The following is a 19,278-nucleotide window of genomic DNA, read 5'->3' as shown; positions in this document are numbered from 1 at the left end:
TACGTAGCTGGTGTGCACCTGGGGTTGGGGCGCGGAGGGATACGTAGCTGGTGTGCACCTGGGGTTGGGGTGCGGAGGGATATGTAGCTGGTGTGTGTCCGGGGTAGAGGGGCGCGGAGGGATACGTAGCTGGTGTGCACCTGGGGTTGGGGCGCGGAGGGATACGTAGCTGGTGTGCACCTGGGGTTGGGGCGCGGAGGGATACGTAGCTGGTGTGCACCTGGGGTTGGGGTGCGGAGGGATATGTAGCTGGTGTGTGTCCGGGGTAGAGGGGCGCGGAGGGATACGTAGCTGGTGTGCACCTGGGGTTGGGGCGCGGAGGGATACGTAGCTGGTGTGCACCTGGGGTTGGGGTGCGGAGGGATATGTAGCTGGTGTGTGACCGGGGTAGAGGGGCTCGGAGGGATACGTAGCTGGTGTGTGACCGGGGTAAAGAGGCGCGGAGGGATACATAGCCACGAGCTGACCATCATTGATCTGCCATTAGGAGAGGTGGAGACGTGACATGTTGGGCGGAGGCCATGCTCTCCTAAGTGCCATTACAGTGACTCCTGTCTGCCGCCTGCAGCAGCAATAACCTAATGAAATATGTATGAGCTCAGTGCCCGGAATCTCGCCCTAAGAGGGTCTGAGAGCTCGGTCTGTAATGCTGCCCATCCATTAGGGGCACTTCCTGTGCTATTCTCAGGTCTCTGATCCATCTGTAACGGGCTGTATCCATCATTCTCTGTATTTGCTGAGGAATAGAGAACTCTGGGCTTTTCTTTTTTATACTAGTAGCAATTGTCTAATGTAAAGTCATTCTATAGCTGCCCATACACGGTCCGTTTAACGGATCCGTTTGGGACTTAAATAGTACACATCGGATCGGATCGCATCCCTAGTGCATGCAGTGTGCATGTGCAGCACATACGTTTTGTACCGTACTATGTGATGCGCGGGAGCGCGCATCGCATAGTACAGTACGGAGCCGTACACAACGAACCGTGTATGGGCTCCTTATGACCTAATTGTAGCCTTACTTTACTCTTATGTGACTGTTCCCAGAGTCTGTACACAGCTCCCCCGCAGGCTGACTGTCGGTACTGCACCTCAAGGAATTCCTATCTCCGCTCATATACTGTATACACACAGCTGCATTACTGCAGGACAACTGGTCTCAGCATAAATATTTACAGCCAGTGACATTTCCCAGATTAACGTTCAGCATCAGTGTTTTATATAAAAGCAAAAATTTCAGTGTTTGCGGCAGCGGCATCTTGGCTGTTAGTGGAGTATCTAGCTTATATTGCATGGAGCACCAGGGGTAACCGGGAGGGCCGGCCGCGGGGAGCATGGGGGGGTAACCGGGAGGGCCGGCCACGGGGAGCATGGGGGGGTAACCGGGAGGGCCGGCCGCGGGGAGCACCGGGAGGGCCGGCCGCGGGGAGCACCGGGGGGTAACCGGGAGGGCCGGCCGCGGGGAGCATGGGGGGGGTAACCGGGAGGGCCGGCCGCGGCGAGCACTGGGGGGTAACCGGGAGGGCCGGCCGCGGGGAGCACCGGGAGGGCCGCCGCGGGGAGCACCGGGGGGTAACCGGGAGTGCACTGTCTGTGGCTGTACACAATATCTCATTGTCTCATTTCTTTCACGTAAAGGTTGTCATCAACTGCCCTCTGGTGAGAGGACTGAAGTACAATCAGGCCACGCCAAACTTCCACCAGTGGCGGGATGCGCGACAGGTCTGGGGGCTGAACTTCAGCAGTAAGGAGGAGGCGGGGCAGTTTGCTGCAGGAATGTTGCAGGCTCTGGAAGCCTTAGAGACCGGTAAGTATTGCTCTGAGCCTGGTCTGTCTGTCTGTAGTTCTGTGGGTCCTATTGCAACAATCTAAATAGAAAAAAGGGGGTGTGGCCGGAGTTGCCTTGGAACTGAAAATCTTTAAATGAAAGTGGGCACTTGACATGTTTTAAACATTTTATATGTATTGCTGTAGTGCAGGCATGCCCTCCAGCTGTTGTGAAACTACACATCCCAGCATGCCTTGCCATAGTTTTAGCATTCCCTAATAGCAAACTGTGGCAAGGCATGAGCTAATAAATATATATATATATGTGGGACGCGGCACTCGGGACTAGAATAAATAATTACACGTAGCCGAAATCCTCGGTTAACGTTTCAGCCTTTTATATGTGTGTGTGTGTATGTATGTATGTGTATGTGTATGTGTGTGTGTGTGTATATATGTATATGTATATATATATATATATATATATATATATATATATATATATATATATATATATATATATATATATATATATATATATATATATATATATATATATATATATATATATATATATATATATATATATATATATATATATATATATATATATATATAATATATATGTGTATGTATATACAGTCCAGTAGGCCGGCACCCTCCTTTTCCCAAATGGGTAGCAGCAATGACCGTGGTGCCCAGCCAAAGTAAATAAATACAGACCAGTCCAATAGGCGGCACCCACGGATTTCTCTTCAGTAATTACTCAGACACACGCCAAGGTAGTGCAAGCTTTCGGGTTTATTACCCTTCGTCAGGCAGCATACAGCAAATGCTGCCGGCACTGATGGGGTTAATGTCGCAGCGCTGGGGACCGATGCTGCCGGCACTGATGGGGTTAATGTCGCAGCGCTGGGGACCGATGCTGCCGGCACTGATGGGGTTAATGTCGCAGCGCTGGGGACTGATGCTGCCGGCACTGATGGGGTTAATGTCGCAGCGCTGGGGACCGATGCTGCCGGCACTGATGGGGTTAATGTCGCAGCGCTGGGGACCGATGCTGCCGGCACTGATGGGGTTAATGTCGCAGCGCTGGGGGACCGATGCTGCCGGCACTGATGGGGGTTAATGTCGCAGCGCTGGGGACCGATGCTGCCGGCACTGATGGGGATAATGTCGCAGCACTGGGGACCGATGCTGCCGGCACTGATGGGGTTAATGTCGCAGCGCTGGGGACCGATGCTGCCGGCACTGATGGGGTTAATGTTGCAGCGCTGGGGACCGAAGCTGCCGGCACTGATGGGGTTAATGTCGCAGCCTGCCGCCAGAGCCCAGTACTGTCAGAGAGGAAGCTTCCCCTTGTGTTCCGTCTGTGGTGTGAGCAGGGCCGAATTAAGGAGGACATTCAGGGCCAGATGCACTAAACTTCAGAAGTGATAAAATGGAGAGTGATAAACAACCAACCAATCAGCTCCTGCCTGATATTTTTCAAACACAGTCTGTGACAAGACAGGTAGAAGCTGATTGGCTGGCTGTTCACCCCCCCCCCCCCCCTACACCTCCCCAGACTGGGGTTGTGGTCATTCTGATAGTGGAAGCTAATTACATTGTACATCTACAAATGTGTCATAATGACTTCTGCATTTCAGTTCTGCATAGGATATAATATATATATATATATATATATATATATTTATATAATCTCACACGCACCCTGACCTCTGTATCCGTGGGCGGGCAGCCTCTTACAGTGTCCTTCATACTCTCATACCCCCACAGGCACTGGTTGGCCCCAGAATGGACCGAAGGCAGAGGAGCAGGAACCGCAGAGGAGGTGAGGACGCGCTGTATGTGGTGGCGCACATGTAGATGGGGGGTGCGGGTGCTGTCATGACGCAGTGACAATTCTGTGCACACACAAAAGGAACCTTTGGGGTAACTTGCACGTTGCGGTCAGTATTATCCCCAGGTACGTGGCCAGTGGTGACCCCACAGTGATTAGGGAACAGTTTATGTACCCTAAGGAGACACATCGAGCAGTCCGGCTGGTTTCTGTTACAATAAGACCTCTTATCTTTTTCGGTTCTATCTGTCGAAAAAGTAATGTACAGTAAAGTACACAGTCCGTGGCATGGCCGGAGGGGGAGTGGGCATCTCTGGTAATGGGCACCGGTGTGACCGCAGAAGCCACATCTGTAGTATTTGGTGTATGTCACTGTGTAATAAAGCTGTATGTCTTGTGTTCTGTTCTCAGAGCCCCAGCAGAACCGGAGCAGAGAGTCCAGAGTCCAGGTGAGGCCGCTTCTCCTTTATATACGCAGTCATGTCCATTATAACGGAGCAGTAATACAAAATATTAGATCGTAAGCTCTGTTGCACAGTGCCTGTATAATACTGTTGTATACTGATCTGATGTGTCATGTTGTCTCTTGTAGTTGGGCCAGTTACCCCAGCACCTACTGGTCCACCTGCTCCACCCGGACCCCCTCCTCCACCAGGACCCCCACCTGTTCCAGGGGGGGGACCCCCAGCTCCTCCGATGGGAGGTCCGCCAGCTCCACCAATGGGTGGACCACCAGCTCCTCCAGGAGGGGGCCCTCCACCTGCACCTCCTCTACCTTCTAGCGGGGGTGCTGGTGGCGGTGGTGGTGCCGGGGGGCTGGCGGCCGCTCTTGCTGCTGCCAAGCTCAAGAAAATGTCAAAGGTGAGAACACAAATGAAAATACCTGGGGGGGGGGGGGGGTTGTTTGAGAGGCAAGGATGGATCCTGGGGGGCGGGGAGGAAACAGATAGGGAGGGGTCACAGGGGGTGAGAGGCAAGGATGGATCCTGGGGGGGGGGGGAGATAGGGAGGGGACCACAGGGGTGTGAGGCAAGGATGGATCCTGGGGGGCGGGGAGGAAACAGATAGGAGGGGTCACAGGGGGTGAGAGGCAAGGATGGATCCTGGGGGGGGTGTGCAAATAGGGAGGGGTCACAGGGGGTGAGAGGCAAGGATGGTTCCTGGGGGGGGGGGGTGCAGATAGGGAGGGGTCACGGGGTGAGAGGCAAGGATGGATCCTGGGGGGCGGGAAGGAAACAGATAGGGAGGGGTCACGGGGTGAGAGGCAAGGATGGTTCCTGGGGGGGGGGGGCAGATAGGGAGGGGACCACAGGGGTGTGAGGCAATGATGGTTCCTGGGGGGGGTGCAGATAGGGAGGGGTCACGGGGTTAGAGGCAAGGATGGTTCCTGGGGGGGGGGGAGTGCAGAAAGGTAGGGGGTCACGGGGGGGGGGGTTGAGAGGCAGGGATGGATCCATGGGGGACGGGACAGAAAGGTAGGGGGTCATGGGGGGTGAGCGGCAAGGATGGTTCCTGGGGGGGGGGGATACAATGGATCTTGGGGGGGGGGGCTTACTCGCTCAGGGGGGAACATGTGGTGGATTATACAATATGGCTCCTTTTCTGTTCTAACAGGATGAATCAGGTGGGACGTCTCCCGCTAGTGTGGGGGGCAGCGAAGCCGGACATCAGCCGCACCAGTGGAGGAGCATCTACCGGGGGTGGAGGTGGGGGCCTGATGGAGGAAATGAACGCAAAGCTGGCACGCAGGTAACATATATCTTATTATCCATTGTGGCCTGGCTGAGTCCAGGTGACCGGAGATACGTTCCTTCCGTCCCCTCAGCCGCTATGTAATATCCAGTCTCTGTGGCTTCATTATTGGAGCTTATAATGGGAACGATGGAATTAGTGATAATGGGATTTGTCACCCGGTAACGCCATCTTGTGCCCTTAGGTTGAAGATAACGCAGCAGAGCGAGCGCCCGGCCCCCACTGCCACGCAGGATGACAATGACATTCAGAGTGGGCGGAGTCAAGGCGGTGAGTGACTGACACCTGTATGTGAGACTCGTTAGTAAGGACCTTCTTAATTGTCCCAGGATTATTACCCAGCACAGGCATACAGACACAAGTCTCATATTCTGGCCTCTAGCCTCCACCACAATGGATTTGATTGTTCCTTATCTGCAGATTTTCAGATTTAATTTGAGGGTATATACATCCCAATCGGTGACCGGTGCAGGAATTACAGCGGTTTCTATATTTGCCTCCCACTTTTTTAAGGGACCGAAAGTAATGGGACAAACTAAACCATCCTCAATCACACTTTCACTTTTTAATACTTTGTTGCAAATCCTCTGCCTGAAGTGTGGAACACACAGACATCACCAGACGCTGGGGTCCCTCCCTGGTGAGGCTCTGCCAGGCCTCTACTGCAATTGTCTCCAGTTCTTGGGGCATTTTCCCTTCAGATTTGTGTGAAATGCTCTAAGGCAGCGGTTCCCAATGTTTTTTGAATCACGGCACCCTAGAGTATCAGAATTTTTTCACGTCACCCCTAGGCCCAAAAAATATTAGATTGGGTTTATATGTGATCCTTAGTGGCAGTTACGTGGTACAGGGCAGGATTTGCTTCTGTTTGTACACATTTTATGATTGGCAGCCACCAGCACTGGTTTTGCTCAAAAATAACTAACCATTAATAAATTGAGTTGGTCCTGGACCAACAACCCAGGGCACCCCTGCATGTGTCCCGAGGCACCCCAGGGAGCCACGGCACACAGTTTGGGAACCACTGCTCTAAGGGATTCAGGTCAGGTGACTGACTCGGCCAATGCAGAACATTCCACTTATTTGCCTTAAAAAAAACTTTGGTTGCTTTTGTGGTATGCTTGGGGTCATTAAGAAAGGTATATTCAGAACTGACCCTAGGGGACAGAGCTGGGGGACGTGCACCAGGAGTGGAATTTCCTGCAGCTGCTTGGTTGTAGGGATCACAATCAGAATCACGGTATTGGCCGTGTATACTCTCGTATACTAGGAATGTTTTGTGGATACAGTGCAGCTTCAAGCATGGTACAAGAGGGATAACAGGACATGCATCCATTGCATCAGTTGCGCATACAAATGACAATTCACATGTTATGATTTGCACGGTCAGACAGAGCAGTCAGGTGTTAGATTAGCAGTATCTTACAGTACATTGTTCAGTAGCTGAATAGCTGTCGGGAAGAAGCTTTTTGCGGTTCTTAATGACTTGGCAGGGATGGACCTGAAGCGTCTACCTGATGGGAAAATATCAAACAAGTTATGGCCTGGGTGGAGTTTGTCCGCCACGATCTTCCCAGCTCGCTTCTTGACCCTATACCAGAGTGTAATAGAGGAGCATAGAACGGACTCCACGATAGCAGTGTAAAAGAGCCGCAGCAGCTCCTGCAGAATGTCGCATTTTTTCAGTTGCCTCAGGAAGAACAGCCGCTGACCATGGAAGTTACGTTGGGCTCCCATCTGAGGTTGTGAGAGATTTTTGTCCCAAGGAATTTGCAGGTCTCTACCCATGACACCACTCTGTTGGAAGTTACCAGAGGGACCTTGACATTTGGTTTTCTCCTGAAGTCTACTCACATCATCAATAAATACAAGGGAACCAGTTCCATTGGCAGCCATACATGCCCACGCCATGACACTACCACCACCAGGCATCACTGATGAGGTGGGATGAGCCGTTCCTTCCCTTCTCCATACTCTTCCCATCCCTCTGGTACAAGTTGACCTTTGTCTCATCTGTCCATAGAATGTTGTTCCGGAACTGTAAAGGTTTTAGATGTTGTGCGGCAAACTCTAATCTGGTCTTCCTGTTTCTGAGGCTCCCCAATGGTTTACATCTTCTGGTGGACCCTCTATATTCCCTCTTGTGAAGTCTTGACACTTATACACCTACCTCCTGGAGAGTGGTCTTGATCTGGCCAACTGTTGTGAAGGGTTTTTCTTCACCAGGGAAGTAATTCTTCTGTCATCCACCACAGTTGTCTTCTGTGGTCTTTCGTGGTCTTCCGGGTCTTTTGTTGTTGCTGAGCTCTCTTCTTTTTAAGAATGTTCCAAACCGTTGATTTGGCCACACCTAATATTTTTGCTATATCTCTGATGGGATTGTTTTGATTTTTCAGCCTGAGGATGAGGCAATGTGTGAGGGTGGGGTGCAGGAATAGGATGAGGCACAGTGTGGGGTACAAGAATAGGAGAAGGCATGATGCGGGAATAGGATGAGGCACGGTGTGGGGTGTGGGAATAGGAGAAGGCATGATGCGGGAATAGGATGAGGCACGGTGTGGGGTGTGGGAATAGGATGAGGCACAGTGTGGGAATAGGATGAGGCACAGTGTGGAGTGTGGGAGTAGGATGAGGCATGATCCGGGAATAGGATGAGGCATGGTGTGGGGTGTGGGAATAGGATGAGGCACGGTGTGGGGTGTGGGAATAGGATGAGGCGCGGTGTGAGGTGCCAACTACTAAGGAACTGGGGACCAAATGGATGGTGTTTGATTTCTCATATGTTTTAATTCATTCTATTACATTTCTGGATAATCCTTCACTTGTCTGTATATAGCTGTGCTGAGCGCTGTTACATCTGTCAGGTGTCTTCTGTTGTACATGGGATGGATTACTCCTGTCTGAGAACCCGCTCACACACAGGCGCCTCAGATCATCCCCTGCTGTCTGTATACAGCTGTACTGAGCGCTGTTACATCTGTCAGGTGTCTTCTGTTGTACATGGGATGGATTACTCCTGTCTGAGAACCCGCTCACACACAGGCGCCTCAGATCATCCCCTGCTGTCTGTATATAGCTGTGCTGAGCGCTGTTACATCTGTCAGGTGTCTTCTGTTGTACATGGGATGGATTACTTCTGTCTGAGAACCCGCTCACACACAGGCGCCTCAGATCATCCCCTGCTGTCTGTATATAGCTGTGCTGAGCGCTGTTACATCTGTCAGGTGTCTTCTGTTGTACATGGGATGGATTACTCCTGTCTGAGAACCCGCTCACACACAGGCGCCTCAGATAATCCCCTGCTGTCTGTATATAGCTGTACTGAGCGCTGTGAGATCTGTCAGGTGTCTTCTGTTGTACATGGGATGGATTACTCCTGTCTGAGAACCCGCTCACACACAGGCGCCTCAGATCATCCCCTGCTGTCTGTATATAGCTGTACTGAGCGCTGTTACATCTGTCAGATGTCTTCTGTTGTACATGGGATGGATTACTCCTGTCTGAGAACCCACTCACACACAGGCGCCTCAGATCATCCCCTGCTGTCTGTATATAGCTGTACTGAGCGCTGTTACATCTGTCAGATGTCTTCTGTTGTACATGGGATGGATTACTCCTGTCTGAGAACCCACTCACACACAGGCGCCTCAGATCATCCCCTGCTGTCTGTATATAGCTGTGCTGAGCGCTGTTACATCTGTGAGGTGTCTTCTGTTGTACATGGAATGGATTACTTCTGTCTGAGAACCCGCTCACACACAGGCGCCTCAGATCATCCCCTGCTGTCTGTATATAGCTGTGCTGAGCGCTGTTACATCTGTCAGGTGTCTTCTGTTGAACATGGAATGGATTACTCCTGTCTGAGAACCCGCTCACACACAGGCGCCTCAGATAATCCCCTGCTGTCTGTATATAGCTGTACTGAGCGCTGTGAGATCTGTCAGGTGTCTTCTGTTGTACATGGGATGGATTACTCCTGTCTGAGAACCCGCTCACACACAGGCGCCTCAGATCATCCCCTGCTGTCTGTATATAGCTGTACTGAGCGCTGTTACATCTGTCAGATGTCTTCTGTTGTACATGGGATGGATTACTCCTGTCTGAGAACCCACTCACACACAGGCGCCTCAGATCATCCCCTGCTGTCTGTATATAGCTGTGCTGAGCGCTGTTACATCTGTCAGGTGTCTTCTGTTGAACATGGAATGGATTACTCCTGTCTGAGAACCCGCTCACACACAGGCGCCTCAGATCATCCCCTGCTGTCTGTATATAGCTGTACTGAGCGCTGTTACATCTGTCAGGTGTCTTCTGTTGTACATGGGATGGATTACTCCTGTCTGAGAACCCGCTCACACACAGGCGCCTCAGATCATCCCCTGCTGTCTGTATATAGCTGTACTGAGCGCTGTTACATCTGTCAGGTGTCTTCTGTTGTACATGGGATGGATTACTCCTGTCTGAGAACCCGCTCACACACAGGCGCCTCAGATCATCCCCTGCTGTCTGTATATAGCTGTACTGAGTGCTGTTACATCTGTCAGGTATCTTCTGTTGTACATGGAATGGATTACTTCTGTCTGAGAACCCGCTCACACACAGGCGCCTCAGATCATCCCCTGCTGTCTGTATATAGCTGTACTGAGCGCTGTTACATCTGTCAGGTGTCTTCTGTTGTACATGGGATGGATTACTCCTGTCTGAGAACCCGCTCACACACAGGCGCCTCAGATCATCCCCTGCTGTCTGTATATAGCTGTGCTGAGCGCTGTTACATCTGTCAGGTGTCTTCTGTTGTACATGGGATGGATTACTTCTGTCTGAGAACCCGCTCACACACAGGCGCCTCAGATCATCCCCTGCTGTCTGTATATAGCTGTACTGAGCGCTGTTACATCTGTCAGGTGTCTTCTGTTGTACATGGGATGGATTACTTCTGTCTGAGAACCCGCTCACACACAGGCACCTCAGATCATCCCCTGCTGTCTGTATATAGCTGTGCTGAGCGCTGTTACATCTGTCAGGTGTCTTCTGTTGAACATGGAATGGATTACTTCTGTCTGAGAACCCGCTCACACACAGGCGCCTCAGATCATCCCCTGCTGTCTGTATATAGCTGTGCTGAGCGCTGTTACATCTGTCAGGTGTCTTCTGTTGAACATGGAATGGATTACTCCTGTCTGAGAACCCGCTCACACACAGGCGCCTCAGATCATCCCCTGCTGTCTGTATATAGCTGTGCTGAGTGCTGTTACATCTGTCAGGTATCTTCTGTTGTACATGGAATGGATTACTTCTGTCTGAGAACCCGCTCACACACAGGCGCCTCAGATCATCCCCTGCTGTCTGTATATAGCTGTGCTGAGCGCTGTTACATCTGTCAGGTGTCTTCTGTTGTACATGGAATGGATTACTTCTGTCTGAGAACCCGCTCACACACAGGCGCCTCAGATCATCCCCTGCTGTCTGTATATAGCTGTACTGAGCGCTGTTAGATCTGTCAGGTGTCTTCTGTTGTACATGGGATGGATTACTTCTGTCTGAGAACCCGCTCACACACAGGCGCCTCAGATCATCCCCTGCTGTCTGTATATAGCTGTACTGAGCGCTGTTACATCTGTCAGGTGTCTTCTGTTGTACATGGGATGGATTACTCCTGTCTGAGAACCCGCTCACACGCAGGCGCCTCAGATCATCCCCTGCTGTCTGTATATAGCTGTACTGAGCGCTGTTACATCTGTCAGGTGTCTTCTGTTGTACATGGAATGGATTACTTCTGTCTGAGAACCCGCTCACACGCAGGCGCCTCAGATCATCCCCTGCTGTCTGTATATAGCTGTACTGAGCGCTGTTACATCTGTCAGGTGTCTTCTGTTGTACATGGGATGGATTACTCCTGTCTGAGAACCTGCTCACACACAGGCGCCTCAGATCATCCCCTGCTGTCTGTATATAGCTGTACTGAGCGCTGTTACATCTGTCAGGTGTCTTCTGTTGTACATGGGATGGATTACTCCTGTCTGAGAACCCGCTCACACACAGGCGCCTCAGATCATCCCCTGCTGTCTGTATATAGCTGTACTGAGCGCTGTTACATCTGTCAGGTGTCTTCTGTTGTACATGGGATGGATTACTCCTGTCTGAGAACCCGCTCACACACAGGCGCCTCAGATCATCCCCTGCTGTCTGTATATAGCTGTACTGAGTGCTGTTACATCTGTCAGGTATCTTCTGTTGTACATGGAATGGATTACTTCTGTCTGAGAACCCGCTCACACACAGGCGCCTCAGATCATCCCCTGCTGTCTGTATACAGCTGTACTGAGCGCTGTTACATCTGTCAGGTGTCTTCTGTTGTACATGGGATGGATTACTCCTGTCTGAGAACCCGCTCACACGCAGGCGCCTCAGATCATCCCCTGCTGTCTGTATACAGCTGTACTGAGCGCTGTTACATCTGTCAGGTGTCTTCTGTTGTACATGGGATGGATTACTCCTGTCTGAGAACCCGCTCACACACAGGCGCCTCAGATCATCCCCTGCTGTCTGTATATAGCTGTACTGAGCGCTGTTAGATCTGTCAGGTGTCTTCTGTTGTACATGGGATGGATTACTTCTGTCTGAGAACCCGCTCACACACAGGCGCCTCAGATCATCCCCTGCTGTCTGTATATAGCTGTACTGAGCGCTGTTACATCTGTCAGGTGTCTTCTGTTGTACATGGGATGGATTACTCCTGTCTGAGAACCCGCTCACACACAGGCGCCTCAGATCATCCCCTGCTGTCTGTATATAGCTGTACTGAGCGCTGGTACATCTGTCAGGTGTCTTCTGTTGTACATGGGATGGATTACTCCTGTCTGAGAACCCGCTCACACACAGGCGCCTCAGATCATCCCCTGCTGTCTGTATATAGCTGTACTGAGCGCTGTTACATCTGTCAGGTGTCTTCTGTTGTACATGGGATGGATTACTTCTGTCTGAGAACCCGCTCACACACAGGCGCCTCAGATCATCCCCTGCTGTCTGTATATAGCTGTACTGAGCGCTGTTACATCTGTCAGGTGTCTTCTGTTGTACATGGGATGGATTACTCCTGTCTGAGAACCCGCTCACACACAGGCGCCTCAGATCATCCCCTGCTGTCTGTATATAGCTGTACTGAGCGCTGTTACATCTGTCAGGTGTCTTCTGTTGTACATGGGATGGATTACTTCTGTCTGGGAACCCGCTCACACACAGGCGCCTCAGATCATCCCCTGCTGTCTGTATATAGCTGTACTGAGCGCTGTTAGATCTGTCAGGTGTCTTCTCTTGTACATGGGATGGATTACTTCTGTCTGAGAACCCGCTCACACACAGGCGCCTCAGATTATCCCCTGCTGTCTGTATATAGCTGTACTGAGCGCTGTTACATCTGTCAGGTGTCTTCTGTTGTACATGGGATGGATTACTCCTGTCTGAGAACCCGCTCACACTTGGATCAGATATAGCGCAGAATATTCCATGGTGCTTTACAATAGGATAGCGGAACTCCACTAAGTTTTCAATTAAACAATGAAGCCATGTACAGATAAGCGTCAACATTGTACGGTCATGAAAAAAGGACCATAGAGTCCTGAGACATTGACCATTATCTGTTCATGGCTTCAGTGTTTCATTGAAAACTTAGTGGAGTTCCGCTGTCCTCTCTGTATCCAGTGTCAATATCTGGCTGAAGGCGCCCACTACCAGAGATCACTGAGAGTCTGTCTGTGTGTGTGTCTGTGTGTGTGTCTGTGTGTGTGTCTGTGTGTGTCTGTCTGTGTGTGTGTCTGTCTGTGTGTGTGTGTCTGTCTGTGTGTGTGTCTGTCTGTGTGTCTGTCTATCCCTCCTCCATTGATAGCATCTGGCTACTTACCTGTAATTGTAGTTACCCAATCTATGGCACTGACCAACACATGATTTCTGTTTCCCTGGTTACAGACTCGGGACGCCGTCCGTGGGACAGGGGAAGCACCACGTTACCAAGGTAAAAGCCACCATCTTGGCGGTGCACTGGAGTGGGATTTACTGTCCCTGGGCAATGCCACCACCCAACGCTTCTCTCTGTCCCTGCAGGATGAAATCCACACTCAGTAGCATGGACGTGACCCCCAGTTCGGTGGATGAATGTGACTCGATGGAAAGAATTAAACAGGTAACTATTGGCCATTGGAGAGTCACTCGTACCCCCCACCCCGCCCTAAAGGTGCTACCAATGTGATCGCAGTGCAAGGTGCCAATGTCACCCCACTTGTGCTGCCTGTAAGGATGTCTCCTGACCATCTGTCACAGGCGGATGGTGATGTCATAGAGTGCGGTCACACAATCTATATAGCAGGTAAGTGTGAGACTGCGCTCACTCTGTGACATCACCAATGTAGCAGGTTAGTTAGTGTGTGTGATTGGATGGTGATGTCACACAGTGAGTGCAGTCACACTGTCTATGTAGCAGGTTAGTGTGTGATTGGATGGTGATGTCACAGGGTGAGCGCAGTCACACAGTTTATGTAGCAGGTTAGTGTGTGATTGGATGGTGATGTCACAGAGTGAGCGCAGTCACACAGTCTATGTAGGAGGTTAGTGTGTGATTGGTGATGTCACAGAGTGAGCGCAGTCACACGGTCTATGTAGCAGGTTAGTGTGTGATTGGTGATGTCACAGAGTGAGCGCAGTCACACAGTCTATGTAGGAGGTTAGTGTGTGATTGGTGATGTCACAGAGTGAGTGCAGTCACACAGTCTATGTAGCAGGTTAGTGTGTGATTGGTGATGTCACAGTCAGTGCAGTCACACAGTCTATGTAGCAGGTTAGTGTGTGATTGGTGATGTCACAGAGTGAGCGCAGTCACACGGTCTATGTAGCAGGTTAGTGTGTGATTGGTGATGTCACAGAGTGAGCGCAGTCACACGGTCTATGTAGCAGGTTAGTGTGTGATTGGTGATGTCACAGAGTGAGCGCAGCCACATGGTCTATGTAGCAGGTTAGTATGTGATTGGTGATGTCACAGAGTGAGCGCAGTCACAGTCTATGTAGCAGGTTAGTGTGTGATTGGTGATGTCACAGGGTGAGCGCAGTCACACAGTCTATGTAGCAGGTTAGTGTGTGACTGGATGGTGATGTCACAGAGTGAGCGCAGTCACACAGTCTATGTAGCAGGTTAGTGTGTGATTGGTGATGTCACAGAGTGAGCGCAGTCACACAGTCTATGTAGCAGGTTAGTATGTGATTGGATGGTGATGTCACAGAGTGAGCGCAGTCTCACAGTCTATGTAGCAGGTTAGTGTGTGATTGGTGATGTCACAGAGTGAGCGCAGTCACAGTCTATGTAGCAGGTCAGTATGTGATAGGTGATGTCACAGAGTGAGCGCAGTCACACGGTCTATGTAGCAGGTTAGTGTGTGATTGGTGATGTCAGAGAGTGAGCGCAGTCACAGTCTATGTGATTGGTGAGGTCACAGAGTGAGCGCAGTCACACAGTCTATGTAGCAGGTTAGTGTGTGATTGGTGATGTCAGAGTGAGCGCAGTCACACGGTCTATGTAGCAGGTCAGTGTGTGATTGGTGATGTCACAGAGTGAGCGCAGTCACACAGTCTATGTAGCAGGTCAGTGTGTGATTGGTGATGTCACAGAGTGAGCGCAGTCACACAGTCTATGTAGCAGGTTAGTGTGTGATTGGTGATGTCAGAGTGAGCGCAGTCACACAGTCTATGTAGCAGGTTAGTGTGTGATTGGTGATGTCAGAGTGAGCGCAGTCACACAGTCTATGTAGCAGGTCAGTGTGTGATTGGTGATGTCACAGAGTGAGTGCAGTCACACGGTCTATGTAGCAGGTTAGTGTGTGATTGGTGATGTCAGAGTGAGCGCAGTCACACAGTCTATGTAGCAGGTTAGTGTGTGATTGGTGATGTCACAGAGTGAGCGCAGTCACACGGTCTATGTAGCAGGTCAGTGTGTGACTGGTGATGTCACAGAGTGAGCGCAGTCACACAGTCTATGTAGCAGGTCAGTGTGTGATTGGTGATGTCACAGAGTGAGCGCAGTCACACAGTCTATGTAGTAGGTTAGTGTGTGATTGGTGATGTCAGAGTGAGCGCAGTCACACAGTCTATGTAGCAGGTTAGTGTGTGATTGGATGGTGATGTCACAGAGTGAGCGCAGTCACACGGTCTATGTAGCAGGTCAGTGTGTGATTGGTGATGTCAGAGTGAGCGCAGTCACACAGTCTATGTAGCAGGTTAGTGTGTGATTGGTGATGTCAGAGTGAGCGCAGTCACACAGTCTATGTAGCAGGTCAGTGTGTGATTGGTGATGTCACAGAGTGAGCGCAGTCACACAGTCTATGTAGTAGGTTAGTATGTGATTGGTGATGTCAGAGTGAGCGCAGTCACACAGTCTATGTAGCAGGTTAGTGTGTGATTGGTGATGTCACAGAGTGAGCGCAGTCACACAGTCTATGTAGCAGGTTAGTGTGTGATTGGTGATGTCAGAGTGAGCGCAGTCACACAGTCTATGTAGCAGGTTAGTGTGTGATTGGTGATGTCACAGAGTGAGCGCAGTCACACAGTCTATGTAGTAGGTTAGTATGTGATTGGTGATGTCAGAGTGAGCGCAGTCACACAGTCTATGTAGCAGGTTAGTGTGTGATTGGTGATGTCACAGAGTGAGCGCAGTCACACAGTCTATGTAGCAGGTTAGTGTGTGATTGGTGATGTCAGAGTGAGCGCAGTCACACGGTCTATGTAGCAGGTTAGTGTGTGATTGGTGATGTCACAGAGTGAGCACAGTCTATGTAGCAGGTTAGTGTGTGATTGGATGGTGATGTCACAGAGTGAGCGCAGTCACACAGTCTATGTAGCAGGTTAGTGTGTGATTGGTGATGTCAGAGTGAGCGCAGTCACACAGTCTATGTAGCAGGTTAGTGTGTGATTGGTGATGTCAGAGTGAGCGCAGTCACACGGTCTATGTAGCAGGTTAGTGTGTGATTGGTGATGTCACAGAGGGAGCGCAGTCACACGGTCTATGTAGCAGGTTAGTGTGTGATTGGATGGTGATGTCACAGAGTGAGCGCAGTCACACGGTCTATGTAGCAGGTTAGTGTGTGATTGGTGATGTCAGAGAGTGAGCGCAGTCACAGTCTATGTAGCAGGTTAGTGTGTGATTGGTGATGTCAGAGTGAGCGCAGTCACACAGTCTATGTAGCAGGTTAGTGTGTGATTGGTGATGTCACAGAGTGAGCGCAGCCACATGGTCTATGTAGCAGGTTAGTGTGTGATTGGTGATGTCAGAGAGTGAGCGCAGTCACACGGTCTATGTAGCAGGTTAGTGTGTGATTGGATGGTGATGTCACACGGTCTATGTAGCAGGTAAGTGTGTGATTGGTTGGTGATGTCACAGCTGGTGCCCTATAAGAAGCAGGCGATGCAGACCTCACTGTCACATCCTGTGGGCAGGAATATCAGCAGCGTATGACTCTAAATCCGAGTTGCTGGCAGCGGCCCCTGCAGACATTTATATACATATACTTACTTCTGCAGGAATTACTGGAGGAGATGAGGAAAGAGCTGCAAAAAGTCAAGGAAGAGATCATAGAAGGTGAGAGATGTACATATATACCTGGTGATTCATGTGACTTGGGTGGCCAATCATTCCCCATTGTGGGTAGTGTCTGGAGCGCAGGTCAGTAATTACACTGATGAGGACGCTGCGTCCATGGGTCCTTTAATTGTGGTACAAAGAGCTTGCACTCAATCTATGATTCTTTAGGGCGGCAGCTGCGGCTCATTGGGCAATTTCCATCACAATGGGCTGGGGGCGATTAAAATAATGTCCCTATTATAACACACCGACATGACCTCATCAGGCCTAGCCAACCTGGCTCTCCAGCTGTTGTGATACTACACATCCCAGCATGCCTTGCCATACTTTTAGCATTCACTAGTGGCAATGCATGCTGGGACTTGTAGTTTCACAACAGCTGGAGGGTCTGCTTGCGATAGTTATTGTAGGAGAAGGGTACGTTGTGGTTCTGTTCTAGTGGTGGGTGGTGTCAGTATAGCCGGTACCCTCTGGCAGATGCATCGGTGGTGTCAGTATGGCCGGTACACACTGGCAGATACATCGGTGGTGTCAGTATGGCCGGTACCCACTGGCAGATGCATCGGTGGGTCGGTATGGCCGATACACACTGGCAGATACATAGGTGGGTCGGTATGGCCGATACACACTGGCCCATCGGCCAGCAATGTGTTTGTTGTGCAACACAGCGCATTACCGATATATCTTAAGAAATATTGGTGCATGGGTGTTGTGTGTATGGGGCGATCCACCACCTGCCTGTACACCCGCACCACATCCAGCGATGATGACCAGTCAGTGGGTGGGCTCGCTGGACCCTATTGGTGTTTACCCAGCCTATGAGAATGGACAGAGCTGGGTACTTGTTTCCTAGCACGGTGCCCATCGTATACCATAAGGCATACAATGGTATGCGATGCCAGCTGATGTTATACAATTTTAAATAGTATACCATCGCATTGTATGCCATGTACAATGGTATACGATTTAAAATTGTATAAGCACCCTAATGGGTGTTTTCAATGTTAAATGCACCCCCACTATCAACGCCAACCCGAAGCGTGGCGAGCGCAGCGGTACGCGTCCTCCGACCTTTTCATACCCCCACTATCCACGTCGGCGTGGAGTTCATTTTATATAGTATGGCGAGCGGAATACATGTAAAGTAATACGCGTCCCCTCGCCGCGCTTCGGGCTCGGTGGCTCACCACACTATATAAAATCAACTCCGACGTGGATGGTGGGGGTATGAAAAGGTCGGAGGACGCGTTCCGCTGCGCTCGCCACGCTTCGGATTGGCGTTGATAGTGGGGGTGTATGTAACATTAAGCACCCATTACGGTGCTTATACAATTAAAATTCGCATGCGGGTATATGGCATGCAATGCATAAAATGCCATGCGACTGAATATCGTGGGCGCCGTGCTAGGAAACATGTACCCAGAGCTGCGGGTGGGATCTTGTCCAAAGTCTTATACGCTGAATCCTGTGCAATAGCTCAACGTGTACATCAGAAACTGTGCAGCGGAGTACACACAAGAAGATATCAAACTCTGCAGCGTTACCCATAGCAACCAACCAGCTTCTATTGTATAAAATGATGGGTATCTATGGCTGCTGGAAGGTTTGATGCATCTAACCCACTGTCTGTCTCCAGCCTTCCTGCAGGAACTGCGCAGATCTGGCACTCCGTGATGTCAGCCTCCTCCTCCTGTGATGTCTCAGGCTCCAGTGACTGCGCTGCACTCTGCAATCATTCCTCTGCTGTGCAGCGGTCCTACCAATGACGGGGTATGGGGGGCCATCATCCTCCTACCCCAACCCCCCCCTCGCTAATCTGTCCCCACTCCGCACCTTGTACTAAACGCTTCTCTGCACCCAAACCCCCGTCCAACACGCACTCACTGGACTAACCCCCCCCCCCCCCCCCCCCGCAGAGTCTCTAAACGGGTCCGCAGAAGCGGCAGGCTTCCACCAATAGGATTTTCAATGGGATAATTAACGGGTTATTTTTTATTATTATTTTTAAATCATTTCAATTTTGTACAAAATTTCTAGGCTGGCAGAATGGGTGCTGCGCGGCACACGGTGGTGGGTACATAGGGCGTACAATAATAGGGTCAGACACTGGACGGTTAGAAGGGCCCGGCGGCACATGTAGCGCGGGAGAGCGGACAAGAGATAAGTGCTTTTGGACTATTTTATGCCAATATATATATATAGGACTTTTTTTTGTAACTTTTCTAGAAATAAAAGACTTTGCCTATGAGGTTGGGCCGGTGTCGTGGCGTCTGTGCGTCTGTCACGGCGAGTGTTA

At 50.6% G+C, this 19,278-nt stretch overlaps 1 protein-coding gene across 1 annotated transcript; it reads left to right on the top strand.

Annotated features, from left to right (window-relative positions):
- The first annotated feature begins 1,467 nt into the window (after positions 1–1,467).
- VASP (vasodilator stimulated phosphoprotein) lies at positions 1,468–19,230 on the top strand. Its single transcript, XM_083168201.1, is given in 11 exon segments — positions 1,468–1,807; positions 3,547–3,601; positions 4,022–4,059; positions 4,203–4,471; positions 5,225–5,266; positions 5,268–5,359; positions 5,547–5,632; positions 13,328–13,373; positions 13,463–13,541; positions 16,922–16,979; positions 18,619–19,230. Coding segments are annotated over 11 exon segments (1,143 nt in total). The 3' UTR covers positions 18,657–19,230.
- Positions 19,231–19,278: the final 48 nt, after the last annotated feature.

Source organism: Crinia signifera, unplaced genomic scaffold (genome assembly GCF_055691185.1).
Source record: "Crinia signifera unplaced genomic scaffold, ASM5569118v1 HAP2_SCAFFOLD_341, whole genome shotgun sequence".
NCBI lineage: Eukaryota > Metazoa > Chordata > Amphibia > Anura > Myobatrachidae > Crinia > Crinia signifera.
This window is presented reverse-complemented; position numbering and strand designations above follow the sequence as displayed.